This window comes from Halichoerus grypus, chromosome 1 (assembly GCF_964656455.1).
Source record: "Halichoerus grypus chromosome 1, mHalGry1.hap1.1, whole genome shotgun sequence".
NCBI classification, from domain to species: domain Eukaryota; kingdom Metazoa; phylum Chordata; class Mammalia; order Carnivora; family Phocidae; genus Halichoerus; species Halichoerus grypus.
The window spans coordinates 73,204,206-73,226,616 of NC_135712.1; the positions used below are offsets into that span (position 1 = coordinate 73,204,206).

The 22,411-nt window shown below is 37.7% G+C and overlaps 1 protein-coding gene across 5 annotated transcripts in view; it reads left to right on the plus strand.

Moving 5' to 3' along the window:
* ATP13A4 (ATPase 13A4) overlaps positions 1-22,411 on the plus strand; it is a 128,867-nt gene that overhangs the window by 52,415 nt on the left and 54,041 nt on the right. For all 5 annotated transcript variants that reach the window (XM_078067904.1, XM_078067905.1, XM_078067910.1 and 2 more), the window contains exons 4-8: positions 2,047-2,117; positions 2,207-2,287; positions 3,777-3,846; positions 5,378-5,512; positions 16,184-16,253. In XM_078067904.1, coding sequence (XP_077924030.1) covers positions 2,047-2,117; positions 2,207-2,287; positions 3,777-3,846; positions 5,378-5,512; positions 16,184-16,253 — 427 coding nt within the window. The remainder of the gene's footprint in view (positions 1-2,046; positions 2,118-2,206; positions 2,288-3,776; positions 3,847-5,377; positions 5,513-16,183; positions 16,254-22,411) is intronic.

Here is a 22,411-nt window from a genome sequence, read left to right on the forward strand (position 1 = left end):
CTAAATAATGTGTCGAACACTTACTATGTTTCAGCTATATGCTCTTCCCAGTTCTAGAATTTATCTAATGATTATACGGATACTATTCATGGGTATAGAACGTACTCAGAAGAGCTGCGGTGGAAATTAGAGATAATCTGCTCAATTGCCTCAATTTATGCATGGGGAAACTAAGGTGTAGAAAAATTTACTTGAATTTCTCAAGGACACAATTATCAGAGTAGCTATAAAAAGAAGAACACAGTTTCTCAACTTTGGCCACACATTAGAACTATCTGAGGAAAATTTAAGAATATTTAAATTGCAAACCAGACAAATGAAATCAGAATCTCTTGGGGGTGGAACCCAGACATTAGTATTTTTTAAAGCTTCCTAGTTAATTCCAGTGGGCAAAATGAGGTTATAAGCATTGCTCCATAACAGTATCACAGTCTCACTGTATCTCTTTGTGCTCAGTTACATCACCAGTTGATGAAAATTCAGATTTGCATATAAAGTTGCTTAAAGAAATTCAGAAACAAGAATGCCTAATTGCCATCAGCATTAATCTTATCTTTCCTTTTCACTGCCTGCACCCTCAGACCCTCACTTCCTGGAGCACATTTTCTTTCTTTCTTTCTTTCTTTCTTTCTTTCTTTCTTTCTTTCTTTCTTTCTTTCTTTCTTTCTTTCTTTCTTTCTTTCTTCTTTCTTTCTTTCTTTCTTTCTTTCTTCTTTTTTAATTTATTTGACAGAGAGAGAGACAGTGAGAGAGGGAACACAAGCAGGGGGAGTAAGAGAGGGAGAAGCAGGCTTCCCGCCAAGCAGGGAGCCCAATGCGGGGCTCGATCTCAGGACCCTGGGATCATGACCTGAACTGAAGGCAGACGCTTAACGACTGAGCCACCCAGGCGCCCCTGGAGCACATTTTCTTGCAATAGCCTGCTCACTGTCTTCTAGAACTTGCTGCCAGTCTAATCTTTGTCATTGTCTCTTCTATAGTTTTCTCTGGAAGTCCTTGCCTACAAGAAAATGTCCTAGATACCTCATCCTAGCATTTAAGGCTATACACTCTTTATTTTCTTTCTTTCTTTCTTTCTTTCTTTCTTTCTTTCTTTCTTTCTTTCTTTCTTTCTTTCTTCTTTCTTTCTTTCTTCTTTCTTTCTTTCTCTTTCTTTCTTTCTTTCTTTCTTTCTTTCTTTCTTTCTTTCTTTTTCTTTCTTTCTTTTTTTCTTTCTTTCATCTTTATTTATCTTTCTAGCCTCATTCTCCAGTCTGTGATCAAATAGCCCACTCATTTGCCCCTCCCCACAACTAACTTGTGCATAATCTCTTTGAAATGCCCTCTTTCCTTCTCATCTGAGCAAAAATCTTCCAACCCTTCAAGGCTGCAGCTCAGATGTCATCTCCTCCATGATGCCTTCCGTCATCTGTCCTCTCTATATTTCTATTTTAATACTATAAATTTTACTTTATTATATTTTTGTTTCTTTGATATGTATATGTTTGTATGGTATAGTTTTCTCTCTTTTTTTAAGGTTTATTTTTATTTATTTGAGAGAGAGAGAGAGAGCGCATGCGCGAGCAGGAGCAGGAGGGGCAGAGGGAGAGGGAAAGAGAATCTGAAGCTCCAACTTCAAGCTCAGTGCAGAGCTCTACCTAGGGCTCCATCTCATGACTGTGAGATCAGGGCCCTGAGATCACGACCTGAGCCAAAACCAAGAACTGGCCACTTAACTGACGGCACCACCCAGGTGTCCCTACTTTTCTCTTTGGTAGATTTTCTTCCCTTGTTGGGTTATCAAATAGTGGAATGCAGAGACTGAGTTTTGTTCACATGCTCATCCATATAGTATGCCCATGATACACATCAACTGAATGATAACTTCTAATAAGGAATGCCATTTGTGTATTAGGGAAGGTTGGGATAAGTTAGGAAAGGATAATCTTAAGTAAGTATATTAGGGCTCTATCTTTGCTTCTTCCCCAGATGCTTCTTTAGCCACTGAACTGCTATGTATTCACTGATCCTTAAACTAGAGACTTTCTTAGTACTTTTCTTTTGCAGGTGAGATGCATAAAAGTGCAGAAAATAAGGTATGTTTGGAACAACTTAGAAGGACAGTTCCAGAAAATCGGGTAAGTTGTTTTAGCAGTTTCATCCAAAAGAGAAATTTATCTCAAAAATATTATTTCTAAGTATGTTTTTCTCATTATTATTATTTCAGCTGTTTGGAAGACTGGCTCAGTTCTACCAAGATACATCTAAAATTTGGATCAGGTCTAACAAGAGAAGAACAAGAGATTAGGTACCACGCCTACTGTTACCTACATCAGCTCAAAAGGACAGTTACCATTAGCCAAATAGAGAGCCCAGCACATAGTTATCTTAGCTGGTCCATATCAGAAAACCTTGTAATGCTCTATTCAGTATTTTTAAATTAAATGCATGCACATACATTATCTCACTTCATTAGAGCAACCTTGTGGGGGAGGTAGAACAAACATCCTTATCCTCCCAATATAACACATGAGAAATCTGAGGCTCACAGAGGTATGATGGCCCAAACGAGGTCACACAGATGGGAGGTGAAAGAAGAGCTGAGTCTTAGAAGGGCACAGTGTGGAATGTTAAGAGTGTCTCAAAATCTCACTGTAGGGTTTTGAGCAAGTAACTTCTCATCTCTGGGATTTGATTGCCTAATTTTTAACAAGGGGAGGAGGATTCTGTAAACTTCTTGCTGGTCCTAAGTTTCTATGATTCTCACATTCTCCTCCACCCCCTTTCCCAGTAATTGAAGGGACCTAGAGCCTTCCTGCATCAGCATCACCTAGAAGCTTGTTAGAAATGCAGAATCTAGGGGTGCCTGGGTGGCTCAGTTGGTTAAGCATCTGCCTTTGGCTTGTGTCATGATCTCAGGGTCCTGGGATCGAGCCCCACATCGGGCTCCCTGCTCAGTGGGGAACCTGCTTCTCCCACTCCCCTCTGCTGCTCCCCCTGCTTGTGCTCTCTCTCTCTGTCAAATAAATAAATAAATAAAATCTTAAAAAAAAAAAAAGAATCTTAGAGCACACATCATCCTTAATTGAATCAGAGTCTTCCCATTGACAAGATCATGAAGTCATCTGTATGAGCATTAAAGTTTAAGGAGGCACTGCTCTAATATATTTGCCCAAGCTATTTGATCTGAGAGTCTATATAGAAGGCACAGAGAGAGTGGTTGGTGTTCCCAACAGCAAAATAACTCATAAAGGGTCATTGCTCTGCATAATCAAAGACACATATCTCTAGGTTTTCAATTAAAGGGCTGTATAACTGTGTGTGAGAGCTATTTTTGAGATCCCAACATCTTTTCTTAAAACAAATTCTGCAGCTTCCCAGAGCTGAACAGGAGTAGGCAGGTAGGTCTGGTATTTCCAACCAGTAAAACAATTTTCTTGTAATGATCCCTCCATCCCACATCCACAGAGCCAAATTTGGGGACAGAGTTGAAAGAGTGCCAATCTTGAAACTACTTGGATGAGGCCATGGCTAAATTAAATACCCAAATTGCCATCAGGGAAACATTTAGATCCGAGGAAGAGTCTAATTCAGTAGATGCAATATGATCATGTTTATTGTTTTTGCCCTTGGGAACTCTCCCCTTCCTCAGTTATTTTGAACAGGATGGGGGCATTATGTAACAAGGGGGGCTTTTGTTGATTGTGAGAAAGTGAATAGACCTTTTTTTGAATGAGTAAAAAATGGGTTTCATTTTTATTATTAATAACTGACTGATCTATGATCTCTCCCTATAGGAGGTTAATATGCGGGCCTAACACTATCGATGTTGAAATCACACCAATTTGGAAACTACTCATCAAGGAGGTAATCAGTACTTTCTCTTGGTGCTGGCTGGAGAATAAAGTTTAGTTCTAGTCAAAAGATCAAAAATGCTACTTGTTAATACATAACTGTAATTTGGGATATTTTAAAAAAATACAAAGTATAGTTTCTTCATACCTCTTTTCTACTCTTTTTCGTGGAGACCATCTTTTGAACATGTTGCCTGATTCAGTATAAGATATGATGCCCATGTATCTACTTATCCTTTTATAACTGAATAAACATATATCTCTCTTTCCTTTTTAATCCTATGTTTCTTAGTCTGTCTCAACTTTGTGAAACTAAAATAATCATTGAAAATTTAAAAACTCAGAACTTTTCTTATGGGCAACAATATACAATTTCCTCAGCATCTAAAATTATAGGAAGAAAAACGTCTGCTTGGACTTACTAGTTTTCTCCATCTCAATGTGTATGTGGGAGGAAAAAAAGGACTTGACCATCATTTATTGAGTTGAATTTTTCCTCTTTGACTTTACTACTGGGCTTATTTTTCATTTTGCCATGATTATTATGAAACTGTAACCATACAGCTGTACTCTGGGTCTTTTCCTTCACTTCACTACTTGCTTTATACAAAGCATACTAAACTCAAGGTACTTTCTCAATATTTCTAGTAAGCTTTCTTTCAGGCATGGGAGGAAGGAAGCAAAAGAGACTGATAGGAAATGTTTCTGTGTGCTCCTTCCTTAACCAGAGGCAAGGATTACTGTTCCTATCCTAGACAAATGGAAATAAACTAGAGCGTATTGGAGTAAGGGCGCAATAAGTCTTAAACCAAAATAGGCTAACGACTGTTGGGAGTTAGCCTCTCCTTTCTCCCACAGTGTTCTACATGTTCAGTGACAGTTTCCCACTTTCAGCCTGGCTCTCTACTTATGAACAATTGTAGTCTTCAACTTAGTCATTAATCTAAAGTATTTTGATGGCTTTGAAGATAGCAGATAGTGTGTCATAGGGAAGAACAACAGACTTGAGAACATTTTAACTTTGTAAACCTGAATACTTTAACTTTGTAAACCTGAAGTGTTAACTTCACCCTTCTGATGGCCAGTACAGTAAACTGGACCTGGTAATATCCATACCTTTCACCCTTGCGATGGTCAACGTGAGGACCCGTGAGACACTACTTTGTAAATGATAAAGTGCAGGAGTGATCAAAAGTGCTCCAGGGCCAGATTCCTTGGGTTTAAGCCCTAATCTGTGACTCTTGCAACTGTGTGACCTTGAGCAAGTTTGTCAAGGTCTGAGGCTCAGCTTCTCCATCTTTGTAATGGTGATAAGTAATAGCTTCTGGGTAATAAGGTAATTATGGAAATTAAAAGAGAAAATTCAGGTAAAGTTGCTTAGTGCAGTGTCTGGCACATGACAATTGCTGAATAAATATAATAAGAATGAGAATATTGTGTGGGGTGATTTGTGTCACAGAGATGCCTATGAAAGCAAACAAGTCAATGAATAGCTAAATGTGAAGACTAAATACTCCTTTGTCTTTCTGTTTTCCTGCCAACAGGTTTTAAATCCATTTTACATATTTCAACTCTTCAGTGTCTGTTTGTGGTTTAGTGAAGACTATAAGGAATATGCTTTTGCCATCATAATCATGTCCATCATGTCCATAGCTTTGACGGTATATGATCTCAGAGAGGTGAGTTTTTTCCACCAATCTTGTGGCGGCAGAAAGGGAACAGTAGGGACTTTATTGAAATTTTGTTAGAAAGAAGAATCAGGAAATATTCATTGCCCACTCCACAATAAATTAGACCAAGTTTGTGAATATCTAGCACAAATACTGATGCCGAATAATGTTAGTTCTTTTCCTTCCCTCACATCCCAATTCCTAACCTTCCAAGTTATTTTTTCCCCTCTTTAGTTTACTCAGGCTGATCAGCCAGAAGAATTTACAAGTATCTATGAATAGTGAGTAAGTGAAAAAAATATATGCAGAGAACACTGTTGGATCTTGAAGATGGTAGAAGAGGGTGGAAGGTGGAAGAGTCTATTTAATAATGACTCTTTTGCCCTTTTTGTTTGGTTGGTACTTATTTGTTAAACTGTTAAAGTCCAACACTTGGCTTTCTTTATGCCCACACCAAGGGATCTAAGTGTTTTTGGGAAAAAGTCGTGTAGAACAGATTGGTTGATCACACTTCCCCATTCTCAAAATTAAAGTTTCAAACCAATCTCTCCTCACCTTTTATGAGATGCCCAATTGCTCTTCTATCACTTCTCTAATTCAGCAGATAATCTCACCACTTGTTCCACAAAGAAGATAGAAGCTATAAGACAGGAATTTGCTCAACTCCCCACTCTCCAACTGCCAAATGACCTTGTCTCTGCCTACCTCCTGCCCTGCCCTCTCATTACAGAGGAGAAATGGCCCTCTGCCTGTGCTTGCAATAACACCCTTTCCCACCTGCTCAGGGTGCTTACGTGGGCACGGAATGACTTCCTCACTCCCTCCCTCAAGGGCCTTTCCATCAGCATTAAACATGCTCAAGGGAGGTAACAATCCCTTCTCTTGACAAAGCTTCTACCTTTAGCTACTACTCTACCTCTCTTCTCCCTTTTACAGCAAAACTTCTTTATGCATGCTCTCATCACTTACTCATCTCCCTCTCACTTCTCACTATACTGACCTGATTTTCACTTTTGTGACTCCATTAAAAAACTCCTAAGGTCACCACTATAATCCTATGGCCATAGGTAGTTTAAAATTCTTTTTTTAAATTCCTTTTTTAAACTAGTTATTTTTTTCTTAGTGGAAGGAGTAATATATGGACACAATTTTTAAAAAGCTCAAATAGAACAATACAGTGTAAATAAAAAGTAAATATCCCTCCCACCTTGGTTCTCCCAGTATCCAGATCCCCTTTCTGAAGGCATCCACTGCGGCCGAATGTTCTGTAACGTTCAGCAGTATTAAACACATATGCACTAATTTGTTTCACACGAATGGAAATACACTAGGTACACTGTTCTGCACTTGCATTTTCACCTAATATATCTTAAATATCTTTCCATATCTGCACAAATATGTTTTCTTTAGATGTACCATAATTTTTAAACCAATCTTATGTTGATGGATAGTTAGGTTGTTTCTAGTCTTTTGCTATTAAAATAATGACAGTGCTTGCTCATGTACCTGTTCACACCTAAACATATATGTGTGTTTATAAATATATATAAATTACAAGTATGCATAATTTATATTACATGTAGATATGTATATAACAGGTATATATGTCTGCTTATATATAATTGGTATGGAGATATAAAAAAATTTCTATACTTGAAATTACTTAATTATAAACTAGGTATATTATTTTAATAGATGTGGTCAAAATGCCTCTGAAACAGGGAATACTAATTTACACTCTTCCCAATAGTAGATGAGTGTTGGTTTTCCTTATCTTTGCCAATGTAAGTGAAAATAGAATCCTGTAACTTCAACAGCATGTTTTCCATTACGAGTTGAGAACTTGCTCATGTCCTAAGCTGCTTGTATTTTTTCACTGCAAACTGTATTCGTGTCCTTCATTAATTTTTATTAGGTTGCTGATTTTATAGTCTCCCTACCACAGTGGACATTTTTTTTCACATTGCAGCTTTCAGTAAACCTCTCAGTTGCATTTGACGGTTAACTGCTCCATTGCTTCTTTTTGAAGTGCTCTTTCCTTTAGGCTTCAAAGACACACACTCTCCATCCTCTCTAGTTCTTTTTCAATCTTTTTTTATAGTTCATCCTCCTCTACCTGGCCTTTCTTTGGGGAGGGGTGTCTCAACATCAAAGCAATATGCAAAGTATATAATGTATATTCTATCTCATATACAATGTATGCTCTATCTTCCTCTCCCCCTCCACTTATGCAACCATGTTTATTTGTTTCTTGTGTTTTCTTCCAAAGAAATCTTTAGGCAAATCAAGCAAATGCAAATATATGTATTTTGTTTTTCTTTCTTTCTTATATAAAAGGTAGCATCATTATATTATTTCCTACCTAGTTTTATTATTACTACTACTACTAATATGTATTGTTGGCCTTTTCATGTGAGTATATTGAGAGATTCTTCATTATTCTTATAGCTGTATACCAATGAATTCTAAAATGACTTCTAAATTTATATATATTTCAAATCCAAATATTTCTTTTGAGTTTGAGATTCATAGATTCAACAATCTATTTGATTCAAAGTCAATTCATTAGGGAAGATTTCCACTGCTTCCATTGGCTATATATGCTCCAAAAGCACATGTTTTTCCCTTATTACTGATTGTAATGATACATTTATGTTTGTGATTATTTGATTAACAATATTTTTTCCAGTGGGTTGTAAATTCCTTGCTAGTAAGAACCATATCCATTTTTTTTTTTTTTTTTGACCATTCCATCCCCACCTCTTAGCATAGTCCCTGGCACATAAAGGTTGTTTAATAAATGTTGAGTGGATGCAAAAATGACTAAAAGAATCAGTTAAGAGTAGAACACTCTGTCTTTCACCTTATATTATTCTACTAATCATTCTTAGGACATATTAATCAGATTTGTAAATGATTTGATGCTAGGAGATTTAGGGGGTGTCTTAAATGGCAAAATCAGAATAAAAAAATGAATACACTAAATGATTAGATTTAACCACTAGAACCAGGTAGTTCTTTTACACAACAATTTCTTAATAAACGTGAAATCTAATATAATTTTATTGTATTTTTCTTTTCTATCCTGTTATTGATTCACTCTCAATGTCTTGTGTATTTCTTTTTTATTATTATGTTATGTTAATCACCATACATTACATCATTAGTTTTTGATGTAGTGTTCCATGATTCATTGTTTGTGTATAACACCCAGTGCTCCATGCAGAACGTGCCCTCTTTAACACCCATCACCAGGCTAACCCATCCCACCACCCCCCTCCCCTCTAGAACCCTCAGTTTGTTTTTCAGAGTCCATCGTCTCTCATGATTCATCTCCCCCTCTGATTTCCCCCCCTTCATTCTTCCCCTCCCGCTATCTTCTTCTTCTTCTTCTTTTTTTTTTTAACATATATTGTATTATTTGTTTCAGAGGTACAGGTCTGTGATTCAATAGTCTTGCACAATTCACAGTGCTCACCATAGAACATACCCTCCCCAATGTCTATCACCCAGCCACCCCATCCCTCCCACCCCCCCACCACTCCAGCAACCCTCCGTTTGTTTCCTGAGATTAAGAATTCCTCATATCAGTGAGGTCATATGATACATGTCTTTCTCTGATTGACTTATTTCGCTCAGCATAACACCCTCCAGTTCCATCCAAGTCGTTGCAAATGGCAAGATTTCAATCCTTTTGATGGCTGCATAATATTCCATTGTATATATATACCACATCTTCTTTATCCATTCATCTGTCGATGGACATCTTGGCTCTTTCCACAGTTTGGCTATTGTGGACATTGCTGCTATAAACATCGGGGTGCACGTACCCCTTCAGATCCCTACATTTGTATCTTTGGGGTAAATACCCAGTAGTGCAATTGCTGGATCGTATGGTAGCTCTATTTTCAACTTTTTGAGGAACCTCCACACTGTTTTCCAGAGTGGCTGCACCAGCTTGCATTCCCACCAACAGTGTAGGAGGGTTCCCCTTTCTCCACCTCCCTGCCAACATCTGTCGTTTCCTGACTTGTTCATTTTAGCCATTCTGACTGGTGTGAGGTGGTATCTCACTGAGGTTTTGATTTGGATTTCTCTGATGCCGAGAGATGTTGAGCACTTTTTCATGTGTCTGTTGGCCATTTGGATGTCTTCTTTGCAGAAATGTCTGTTCATGTCTTCTGCCCATTTCTTGATTGGATCATTTGTTCTTTGGGTGTTGAGTTTGAGAAGTTCTTTATAGATTTTGGATATTAGCCCTTTATCTGATATGTCATTTGCAAATATCTTCTCCCATTCTGTCGGTTGTCTTTTGGTTTTGTTGCCTGTTTCTTTTGCTGTGCAAAAACTTTTTATCTTGATGAAGTCCCAATAGTTCATTTTTGCCCTTGCTTCCCTTGCCTATGGCGATGTTTCTAGGAAGAAGTTGCTGCAGCTGAGGTCGAAGAGGTTGCTGCCTGTGTTCTCCTTTAGGATTTTGATGGACTCCTGTCTCACATTGAGGTCTTTCAACCATTTTGAGTCTATTTTTGTGGGTGGTGTAAGGAAATGGTCCAGTTTCATTCTTCTGCATGTGGCTGTCCAATTTTCCCAACACCATTTGTTGAAGAGACTGTCTTTTTTCCATTGGACATTCTTTCCTGCTTTGTCGAAGATGAATTGACCATAGAGTTGAGGGTCCATTTCTGGGCTCTCTATTCTGTTCCATTGATCTATGTGTCTGTTTTTGTGCTAGTACCATACTGTCTTGATGATGACAGCTTTGTAATGGAGCTGGGAGTCCGGAATCGTGATGCCGTCAGCTTTGCTTTTCTTTTTCAACATTCCTCTGGCTATTCAGGGTCTTTTCTGGTTCCATACAAATTTTAGGATTATTTGTTCCATTTCTTTGAAAAAAGTGGATGGTATTTTGATGGGGATTGCATTGAATGTGTAGATTGCTCTAGGTAGCATTGACATCTTCACAATATTTGTTCTTCCAATCCATGAGCATGGAACGTTTTTCCATTTCTTTGTGTCTTCCTCAATTTCTTTCATGAGTATTTTATAGTTTTCTGAGTACAGATCCTTTGCCTCTTTGGTTAGATTTATTCCTAGGTATCTTATGGTTTTGGGTGCAATTGTAAATGGGATCGACTCCTTAATTTCTCTTTCTTCTGTCTTGTTGTTGGTGTATAGGAATGCCACTGATTTCTGTGCATTGATTTTATATCCTGCCACTTTACTGAATTCCTGTATGAGTTCTAGCAGTTTTGGGGTGGCATCTTTTGGGTTTTCCACATAAAGTATCATATCATCTGCAAAGAGTGAGAGTTTGACTTCTTCTTTGGCGATTTGGATGCCTTTGATTTCTTTTTGTTGTCTGATTGCTGTGGCTAGAACTTCTAATACTATGTTGAATAGCAGTGGTGATAGTGGACATCCCTGCTGTGTTCCTGACCTTAGGGGGAAAGCTCTCCATTTTTCCCGATTGAGAATGATATTTGCTGTGGGTTTTTCATAGATGGCTTTTATGATATTGAGGTAGGTACCCTCTATTCCTATACTCTGAAGAGTTTTGATCAAGAAAGAATGCTATACTTTGTCACATGCTTTTTTTGCATCTATTGAGAGGATCATATGGTTCTTGTTCTTTCTTTTATTAATGTATTGTATCACATTGATTGATTTGTGGATGTTGAACCAACCTTGCAGCCCAGGGATAAATCCCACTTGGTTGTGGTGAATAATCCTTTTAATGTACTGTTGGATCCTATTGGCTAGTATTTTGGTGAGAATTTTGGCATCCATGTTCATCAAGGATATTGGTCTGTAATTCCCCTTTTTGATGGGGTCTTTGTCTGGTTTGGGGATCAAGGTAATGGTGGCCTCATAAAATGAGTTTGGAAGTTTTCCTTCCATTTCTATTTTTTGGAACAGTTTCGGAAGAATACGTATTAATTCCTCTTTAAGTGTTTGGTAGAATTCCCCTGGGAAGCCATCTGGCCCTGGGCTTTTGTTTGTTGGGAGATTTTTGATGACTGCTTCACTTTCCTTAGTGGTTATAGGTCTGTTCAGGTTTTCTATTTCTTTTCCTGGTTCAGTTTGGTAGTTGATACATCTCTAGGAATGCATCCATTTCTTCCAGGTTATCTAATTTGCTGGCATATAGTTACTCATAATATGTTCTTATAATTGTTTGTATTTCTTTGGTGTTGGTTGTGATCTCTCCTCTTTCAGTCATGATTTTGTTTATTTGGGTCATTTCTCTTTTCTTTTTGATAAGTATGGCCAGGGGTTTATCAATCTTGTTAATTCTCAAAGAACCAGCTCCTAGTTTCGTTGATCTGTTCCACTGTTCTTTTGGTTTTTATTTCATTGATTTCTGCCTGATCTTTATTATTTCTTTTCTCCTGCTGGGTTTAGGCTTTATTTGCTGTTCTTTCTCTAGTTCCTTTAGGTGTAGGGTTAGGTTGTGTATTTGAGACCTTTCTTGTTTCTTGAGAAAGGCTTGTATTGCTATATACTTTCCTCTTAGGACCACCTTTGCTGCATCCCAAAGATTTGGAACAGTTGTGTTTTCATTTTCATTTGTTTCCATGAAGTTTTTAAATTTTTGTTTAATTCCTGGTTGACTGATTCATTCTTTAGTAGGATGCGCTTTAGCTTCCATGTATTTGAGTTCTTTCCGACTTTCCTCTTGTGATTGAGTTCTAGTTTCAAAGCATTGTGGTCCGAAAATATGCAGGGAATGATCCCAATCTTTTGGTACCGGTTGAGACCTGATTTGTGACCTAGGATGTGATCTATTCTGGATCTAATGTTCCATGGGCACTAGAGAAGAATGTGTATTCTGCTGCTTTGGGATGGAATGTTCTGAATATATCTGTGAAGTTCATTTGGTCCAGTGTGTCATTTAAAGTCTTCATTTCCTTGTTGATCTTTTGCTTAGATGATCTGTCCATTTCAGTGAGGGGGGTGTTAAAGTCCCCCACTATTATTGTATTGTTGTTGATGTGTTTCTTTGCTTTTGTTATTAATTGGCTTATATAATTGGCTGCTCCCATGTTAGGGGCAGAGATATTTACAATTGTTAGATCTTCTTGTTGGATAGACCCTTTAAGTAGGATATAGTGTCCTTCCTCATCTCTTATTACAGTCTTTGGTTTAAAATCTAATTTGTCTGATATAAGGATTGCCACCCCAGCTTTCTTTTGATGTCCATTAGCATGGTAAATTGTTTTCCACCCCCCACCTTCAATCTGGGGGTGTCTTTGGGTCTAAAATGAGTCTCTTGCAGACAGTGTATCGATGGGTCTTGTTTTTTTATCCAATATGATAGCCTGTGTCTTTTGATTGGGGCATTTAGCCCATTTACATTCAGGGTAACTATTGAAAGATAGGAATTTAGTGCCATTGTATTGCCTGTAAGGTGACTGTTACTGTATATTGTCTGTGTTCCTTTCTGGTCTATGTTGCTTTTAGGCTCTCTCTTTGCTTAGAGGACCCCTTTCAATATTTCTTGTAGGGCTGGTTTTGTGTTTGCAAATTCCTTTAGCTTTTGTTTGTCCTGGAAGCTTTTTATCTCTCCTTCTATTTTCATTGACAGCCTAGCTGTATATAGTATTCTTGGCTGCATATTTTTCTCATTTAGTGCTCTGAATATATCCTGCCAGTCCTTTCTGGCCTGCCAGGTCTTGGTGGATAGGTCTGTTTCCAATCTAATGTTTCTACCACTGTAGGTTACATATCTCTTCTCCCGAACTGCTTTCAGGATTGTCTCTTTGTTTCTGAGACTCGTAAGTTTTACTATTAGATGTCAGGGTGTTGACCTATTTTTATTGCTTTTGAGAGGGGTTCTCTGTGCCTCCTGGATTTTAATGCCTGTTTCCTTCCCCAAATTAGGGAAGTTCTCTGCTATAATTTGCTCCAATATACCTTCTGCCCCTCTCTCTCTTTCTTCTTCTTCTGGGATCCCAATTATTCTAATGTTGTTTTGTCTTATGGTATCGCTTATCTCTCAAATTCTGCCCTCGTGATCCAGTAGTTGTTTATCTCTCTTTTTCTCAGCTTCTTTATTTTCCATCATTTGGTGTTCTGTATCACTAACTCTCTCTTCTGCCTCATTTATCCTAGCAGTTAGAGTCTCCATTTTTGATTGCACCTCATTAATGGCCTTTTTGATTTTGACTTGGTTAGATTTTAGTTCTTTTTTTTCTCCAGAAAAGGTTTCTCTAATAACTTCCATGCTTTTTTTAAGCCCCGCTAGTATCTTTAAAATCATCATTCTGAACTCTAGTTCCAATGTCTCACTAATGTCCATATTGAGTAGGTCCCTGACAGTCGGTCCTGCCTCTTGTTCTTTTTGTTGAGGTGATTTTTTCCATCTTGTCATTTTGTCCAGAGGAGAATAGATGAATGAGAGAACAAAATGCTAACAGGGTAACAACGTCCCCAGAAAATATACACTAAACAAATCAGAAAAGATGTGAAACTGGGGGAAAAGAAAGGGAAAGAAAGAGAAAAGAAGAAAAAAAGAAAAAAGAAAAAGATAAAAACAAACAAAAACAAAACAAAACAAAAAAACCAGAATATGATCAAATATGATCAGGCTGGTGCATTGATCAGTGCCACACACTAGATTTTGGGTGTATTTTGGTCTGTTAGAAGAAAGTGCCTCCCGAAATTTTAATGAAAGAAAAACTTATATATGTACAAAAATAAGGGTTAATACGATGAAGGGATGGAATATGACTGTAAAGATGAAAATTATAAAATATTTTATAAAAGGAATTGATAAGATAAGAAGTTGGTTGAAAAAAGAAAGAAGAGGATTTAAAAAAAAAAAGGGAGAGAATGTGATCAGGCAGGAGACTAGAACAAAGCCATACACTAGAGATTTAGGGTATATTTTGATCTGTTAGAAGAAACTGTATCTCAAAATTTTAAAGAGAGAACAACTTATATATATATACCAAAAATAAGGGTAACTACTATGAAGGGATAGAATAGGACTCTAAAAATGAAAAATAATAAATATTTTTAAAAAAGGGGGTTGATAAGATGTTGGCTGAAAAGGGGAAAAAGAAAAATTCAAAAAAAAAATAAGACAGTTAAAAAAAATTAACTTTGAAAGACTAAAAAATCATGGTAAAAAAGCCATGGATTCTATGTGCAGGATTCCCCTACCGCTGGAGTTCTGCCGTTCTCATTGATCAGTAAACTTGGTCTTGGCTGGCTGTTCTCGCTGATCTTCTGGGGGAGGGGCCTGTTGCCATGGTTCCCAAATGTCTTTGCCGGAGGCGGAATTGCCCCGCCCTTGCCGGTCAGGGCTAAGTCATCTGCTCGGGTTTGCTCTGGGAGCTTTTGTTCCCTGCAAGCTTTCTGTACAGCTTTGGAGGCGGAGAGTGAAAATGGCGGCCTCCCAATCTCCGCCCTGGAGGAGCCGAGAACTCGGGGCCCCGCTCCTCAGTGAGCCCCCAGAGAAAAGCAGTCAGTCACTCCCATCTCCCGGTCTCTGGCCGCACTCTGTGCTCACCTGGCCTGTGACCCAGCATTTCTATCTCTGGCTCACGACCCCGTGTGGAGTCTCCAAACCCAGCAGATCCCTGCGGTGCGCTCCCGTGCTGCTCCTCCCAGGGGAGGAAGGGGAGTCTCCCCGGATCTGCCGCTTGTTGGGTCCCTGCTGGAGGAGCAGGGGCCCGACTGTGCCGCGGATCACGGTTTATGGCAACCCCGAGCTGAGAGCCCGCGCCTGGGTTCTGTCTCTGCAGCCGGCTTCCCCGCTCCAATACCTGGGAGCTCTGCTGCACTCAGGCACCCCCGGTCTTTCTGTGACCCCGAGGGTCCTGAGACCACACTGTCCCGTGAGGGTTCCACCCCCCGCTTAGCCACCGGAGCGACGTCCCTCAGCGGAGCCGACTTCTAAAAGTTCCAATTTTGTGCTCCACGGCTCTATCACTTGCCAGTAGCGGCTGACGGAGTCCCCTCCCCCGCCGTCTATCCTCCCGAATATCGCCTCAGATTCACTTCTCCACATGTCCTACCTTCCAGAAAGTGGTTGCTTTTCTGTTCAGAGAGTTGTTGCTATTCTTTTCTTCGATCTCCTGTTGAGTTCATAGGTGTTCAGAATGGTTTGATCTCTATCCAGCTGAGTTCCTGGGACCAGACGAAATCCAGGTCTCCTACTCCTCTGCCATCTTGCTCCTCTCCCTTCTTGTGTATTTCATATATTAAAACAACATATACTGTGAGGAAATAGCAGGTACCACCAAACTCCTTATAAAGTTATAGATTAGGAACTCTGATGTGGGATAACTCAAGGCTGAAATAATGCTTAGTTCTCAAAGCTATTTGGGTACAAACACATATCTCGAATGATTAAAGTTCTTGATGTTCTCTACTTAAAGAACTAAACACAAATCTATGGTTATCAAAAACTACTTTGAGTGAACCAAGCATGCTGGGAAATTCCTTTCTACCAAAGAACACATACTTCTTATTGTTGGTGAACAGCCCAGCAAGTTGGATGACTTTTCAGTTGACTGATAGGCTACTTAGTCTTTTGTTTTTAGCCAGTGTATTCAGTCGGGAACAAGACAGTGCTCCATCTTTAAAGAAACTAACACTTTACTTAATTAATACCTGGGGCCTATCCTCAAATAAATAAGCCTTTTTCTATTTTCCATTCTTCTTTTTCAGCAATCTGTAAAACTCCACCATCTAGTTGCGTCACATAATAGCATTACAGTCTCTGTATGTGGGAGAAAAGGTAAGTCTCATTATTTTAGATCTATGTGTGTTCATATGGAATCAAAACAGGATTTAAATTTGTATCTCTGTTTCTACTACTCTCATCTTCATATGCATTTTTTTCTGTACATTTACTTGAAGAGATGAGGTCCTTGAGACATTTTCACCCTAAAAAACTTTATTGAGGTAAAATTGACATATAATTAATGGAACCAGTTTAAAATGTACAATTTGATAGATTTTGACTTATGTATATCCATGTAACTATCCATGAAACCATCACCACAATAAAGATAATGACTATCCATTACCCCCAAAGGTTGCCTTGTGCCTGTTTGTAATCATTCTTTTCAACCTCTCTCTCCCCATCCCCATCCTCAGGCAACCACTTTACATGTTTAGAATTTTATATAAATGGTTGTACACTAGGCATTTTTTGTCTTTTATAACATATTCGGGTTAATTTTACAGGGGTCAAAGTTCCTAATTATTTTTAAATGCGTCCTTTTGTTAAAGTATGTCAATAGTTTATTCCTTTTTATTCCTGAGTAGAATCCCAGTGTATGGATAGACTAGTTTGTACATCCATTCACCTACTGATGGAAATTTGGGTTGTTCCTAGTATTGAGCTATTACAAAAAATGCCTCAATGAAAATTTGGGTTCAAGTCTTTGCATGGACATACACTTTCATTTTGTACGGGAAAATACATAACTGTGGAATGGCTGGGTCATATGGACAGGTAAATGTTTAACTTTTTAAGAAACTGCCAAACTGTTTTCCATAGTGTTTGTACCATTTTACATTTTTACTAATATGAGAATTGCAATTGCTCCACATTCTTGTCTAGTAGTCAGTTTTATAAAATTTTAGCCATTTTAACAGATGTGTAGTGGGATGTCATTGTAGTTTTAATTTGAATTTCCCTAATGACTAATGGCACTGACCATCTTTTCAAGTGCTTATTTTCTACTTATATATCCTCTTTGGTGAAGTGTCTGTTCAAATCTTTTGCTTATTAGGTTGTTTTTCTAATTATTAACTTTTGAGAAGTTCTTTCTATATTCTGAATCCAAATCCTTTATCACAAATATGATTTGCAAAGATCTTCTCTCACTCTATGACTTATCTTTTCCATTCTTTTTACAGTGTCTCCCAAAGGGTGGATATTTCTACTTTTGTTAAAGTCAAGTTTATCAGATTTTCCTTCTGTGGATCTTGCTTTTTGTGTCATATCTAAGACATCTTTGCCTAATCCAAGGTTATTAAGCTTTTCTATGGTGTCCTAATGTAAATAAATGCTTAATATGTAAGTTCTTAATGAATATCTATTCAATAAATTGAGGTGAGGTACTTTTTGAGATTCAAAAATGCATTTTTTATAACAATACGATAGGAAAATATTGGTTATTTTCTGCCTAGAATGAGTTCATCGAATCCTTCTCAATATGAAGGGTTACAAGCTGGAGCCTTACTTGGAAATCCTACACATCTGGGAAACTTGTTAATGGTTAGGGTAGATTGAACAGATTTAACAGTATTTAACAACTTTGTTGCATAGGAAGGTGGGGAGTACAAAGTAGGGAATTTTCCTAAAGGATTGATTAGTCTGATCAATGCATTTTATCAAGAAATGATCCACAGTTTTCAAAATGAGATAGTAATTATGAATATAGCCTGGTGGATATAATTCTAGTCTTTCTTTATCCAATGCTATGAACATATCTATCTGGTTCCCAGGAGTGAGGGCTATAATTAACAACTGCAACAGATATTTTCCTATAACACAAAGAAGCAAACAACAATCTGTAAAATTTGTAGCCCAAGCAGAAATGATTTGGGTTCCAGGATCAAAATGTCACATAAAATATAGTGATGCCCCTTCTCACACTTCATCTCAGACCTCCAAGAAATGGGGTTCATTACAAAAGGGAAATGTCCTGCATGAGAGAGAGAGAGAGAGAAAGACACATTCAGATCAAATCAAGTGTTGCCTTTTTGTTTTAACAGTTGGTTAGCAAAACCCAGGCTGTTTGCTTAGCTTTATTTACTTATGGTGGCTAAGAGTTTGTGGTTGCTGCTGGAAAATTAGGTGCTTAGTAGGGTTTATAACCAAATTAGCTTTGGTGAGTAGAGGAATTTTTTTTTTTAATATTTTTATTTATTTGACAGAGAGAAAGATAGCCAAAAAGGGAACACAAGCAGGGGGAGTGGGCAGAGGGAGAAACAGGCTTCCCGCTGAGCAGGGAGCCCGATGCGGGGCTCGATCCCAGGACCCTGGGATCATGACCTGAGCTGAAGGCAGATGCTTAATGACTGAGCCACCCAGGCGCCCCGAGGAATATGTTTTTGAACTCATAAATAATCGGCAACACTGCCACCTATTCCTCTTTTTTTTTTTTTTTTTTAAGATTTTATTTATTTATTTGACAGAGAGAGAGCAGGAGAGTGGCAGAAGGAGAGGGAGAAACAGGCCCCCTGTCGAGCAGGGAGCCCCATCACTGCCACCTATTCCTTTCATGAGACTATTGTTGAAGTCCTTGGTGGTTAGCTGATAACCATGAGAGTATTGTTTCGTTTTTTTCTCCAGGTGTAAAAGGCCTTCTCCAGACTAGACATCATTAGTGAGCCTTCTAATGGACAAATATACTTGCAATCTTTCAGGACAATTCTTTGCTCCCTACTATAAATTAGCATAGATCTGGTCTTCTAGTTATTTCTCCCTTCAGGCGCAAGAGGAAAGTTAATATAATAGGTGGAGTTCTGCCCACTGTGAAGGTTTTCTTCTCCATAGTTATTCTGGGACTCTTTTAAGCCAGGATCTAATACCATGAAATGTTTGGGATTCTTTTTTGTCTATTAACGGCCATAAAAAACTTCATCTGAGGTCTTAGATGTACATTGAGAAAGAGACAACAGAATGACAGAATTGGGAAGACATGTTGGGAGGTGAGAAAACTGTTCTTGAAATTCACTTGGACTTTCAACATCTGTTTAAGTCTTACTTTGTGTATAACTCTTCTACTTGATAATTGAATGCTGTTGGGAACTCATAATTTATATGGCCAGTCATATCAGATAATGGTAAATTCATGATAGGTGGGTATTCTCCCTTAGAGGTTAACAGCAACAAACAAAAAACAAACACTACATTGTTTTCTAGAATGTTCAAAGTTTTAGGTTTCACATTTAGATCTATAATGTATTCTGAGGTTTTTTTTTAATTGAAGTTCATTCTTTGCAAATAGACATTCAAATGTTCCAGTACCATTTGTTGAAAAGCCTATCCTTTCTCCACTGAGTTGCCTTTGCATCTTGGTCAAAAATCAGTTGCTCATACACAGGTGGAACTGTTTCTGGACTCCCTATTCTATTCTCCTGATCTATCTGCTTGTCTTTATACCAGGGCCACCATATGGCTTTATAGTATTATTTAACTAAGCTAATGGTAGTCCTTTAGCTTTGTTCTTCTTTTTCAGTGTTGCTTTGGTGATATTGGGACCTTTGACTTTAGAATCAACCTGTCAATTTCTAATAAGAAAAAACATGATGAGATTTTGATTAGGATCGTGCTGGATCTATAGATCCATAATTTGTGGAAATTTGTGGAAAATTGACATATTAATAAGTTTGGGTCTTCTGACTTATGGATATAGTATGTGTCTACATTATTCAATCTTGGTTAATTTGGTCTTTGATTTCTCTCAGCGATGTTTTGCAGTTTTTGGTGTATGGGTCTTATACACTCTAAGATGCATTCCTAAATATTTCATGATTTTGATGCTATGGTGAATGGTATTTTTAAATGTATATGTTCAATTGTTCATTTGCTAGTAGTTTTTTCAAATGCATGTGATGATTAGTCTCTGTAGACTGTCATGTCTGTATTCTGAAGTTCGGGAGACCTCTGGATTTTGTCTGGGTTCCCCCTCCCTGCACAGTGGCCTGGGAACTCTCTAAAGGCAGTAAGCTGAGCAATTGTAGGGCACCTTCCCTTGTTTCCTGTCTTTTGTTGTTTATGTTCAGTTTAAATGGTTTAAAACCATTGTTTCATATATTTTGTATGGTTTTGGTTGTTTCAGATGGGAAGATAAATCTGTTCCTTTTTACTACATCTTGGCTGGAAGTAAAACTTCACCTTTTAAAAATACCCTGATCATTTTCTTGCTTAACTTTTTGTGATGAAACATTTTGCATACATATAACAATGGGGAGAATACGATAATTAAACCCCATGTAGCTATCACTCAGACTCAACAATTATCAACAATTTTCCTCCCTCACTCTGGATTATTTTGGAACTATCCCAGATATCATATAATTTCATTTGAAAAAAATTCAGTATATATAAAATATAAAGATTCCTTTTTAATTCCTTTACCTAAAAAAACTAAAATAACTCCATAATTTAAAAAATCAATTATATAGAAGGGTTTGAATTTTTCCAATTGAATCACAAGTGTGGGTTTATACATGTATATGTATTTTCATATCAGGATCCAAATAAAGTCCACATACTGCAATTAGTTGATAAGTCTCAAGTTGAACTCTACACGTTCCCTCCTTTATATCTTACTTTTTTCCTTGCAAATTTTTTGTTGAAGAAAGTAAGAGGTTCATCCTATGGGTTCTACTGTTCGGATTATATTGATTACATATTCATAAAGTTATTTAACATGATTTTCTATAGCTTGCACTTCCCGTTAATTGGTCGTTAGATCTGGGGCTTGAGTTTTTGGCAAGAATACTTCATAGTTGATATCGCGTACTTCCAAAGGGTGGTACGTACTATCTGATTATCTTCTTTTTGTGATTTTAGCAGACATAAATGTTTATGATCTAGATTAACTATTTCATTAGGAGTTTCCTAATTTCTACTTCTATCATACCATCTTCACATACTAAGAGGAGTATTTCTATAAAGAAAAACACCCTCCTCAACTATTTCATTACTCTGAGATTCAGTTTGTTTAAGAAAGACAGGATTAATATTTGATTATTCACTTTTATGTACCAGCTTTCAAAATAATGGGTTGATCCTCTAGCATTATCCAAAGGACTTTTTAGAGTCATTATGGCTTCATATGGGTTGGCACATTTCCATCCATGGCAATTTTTATTCTTACTGTGCTCAAATGGTCTCGTCTTTGGCCATTGAGTGCCTCCTCAGGTTGGCTTCTGAATTCTTTTGCTGTGACCCCAGTAGTCTTTAAAAGTTTTATTGCTCTCTGATATGATATGATATTCCAAACTTACCTTGTACAATTCCTGCTCCAAACCTGGACACATCCATTTTTCCAAAGAGCTCTTAGATATGGTTAGAGACCTCAACCAGAGCACTCAGAGTGCTCATTTCTACCGTGTTAGTCACTATTGCTTGGCCTTTTCAGAAGACAGACCTAGTCTTCCGACATTTCTTTTTAGAGAGGGAGAGAGAAAGGGTGGGGGAAGGGCAGAGGGAGAGAGAGAATTTTAAGCAGGCTCCATGCCCAGCACAGAGCCTGACAGGGGGCTCGATCTCACAACCCTGAGATCATGACCCGAGTCGTAATCAAAGAGTCGGATGCTTAACTGATAATCACCCAGGACCCCATCTTCTGACATTTCTAATTCAAGTTTAGAACTATGGGCTTTTTACTTAACTTTGTTGATTGTACTTTTTTCTCTCCTTTATCTCAAAAGTTGCAATTCTCAATGACAGCAACCAATTACTCATTTGCTCTATACCTCATACACAGTAATCTCAGAGTTGAAAGCCAAAACACCTAGGAGGAATATAATTCCTAAAGACAATTTGAGATTTTGGAAGGCAGCTATGCTCACCACTCTACCACCAACGCCGGCTTGACAATTTGAGATTTTGTTGGAGTTCTTTTCCCCTGTTTGTGATATACCATATGAAATGTACAAATTATACTTTTTAAAAAAAACTTATGTTTCAAAGTTACTCAGAATGGTTCTTCTCTCTATGGTTATGCCAGCAACTCAATAAGTTCATCTCATTCATTTTGCCTTAGATTTTTAGTGTTAACTTTTCAAATATATTTTTGTATTAGTTTATGTGGGTATTATACACAAATATATATTATATAAAGTATATAATTATAAATTTAGTAAAATTACATATTAAATATATAAATTATTTAAAATATATACTATATAAAATCATATAAAATA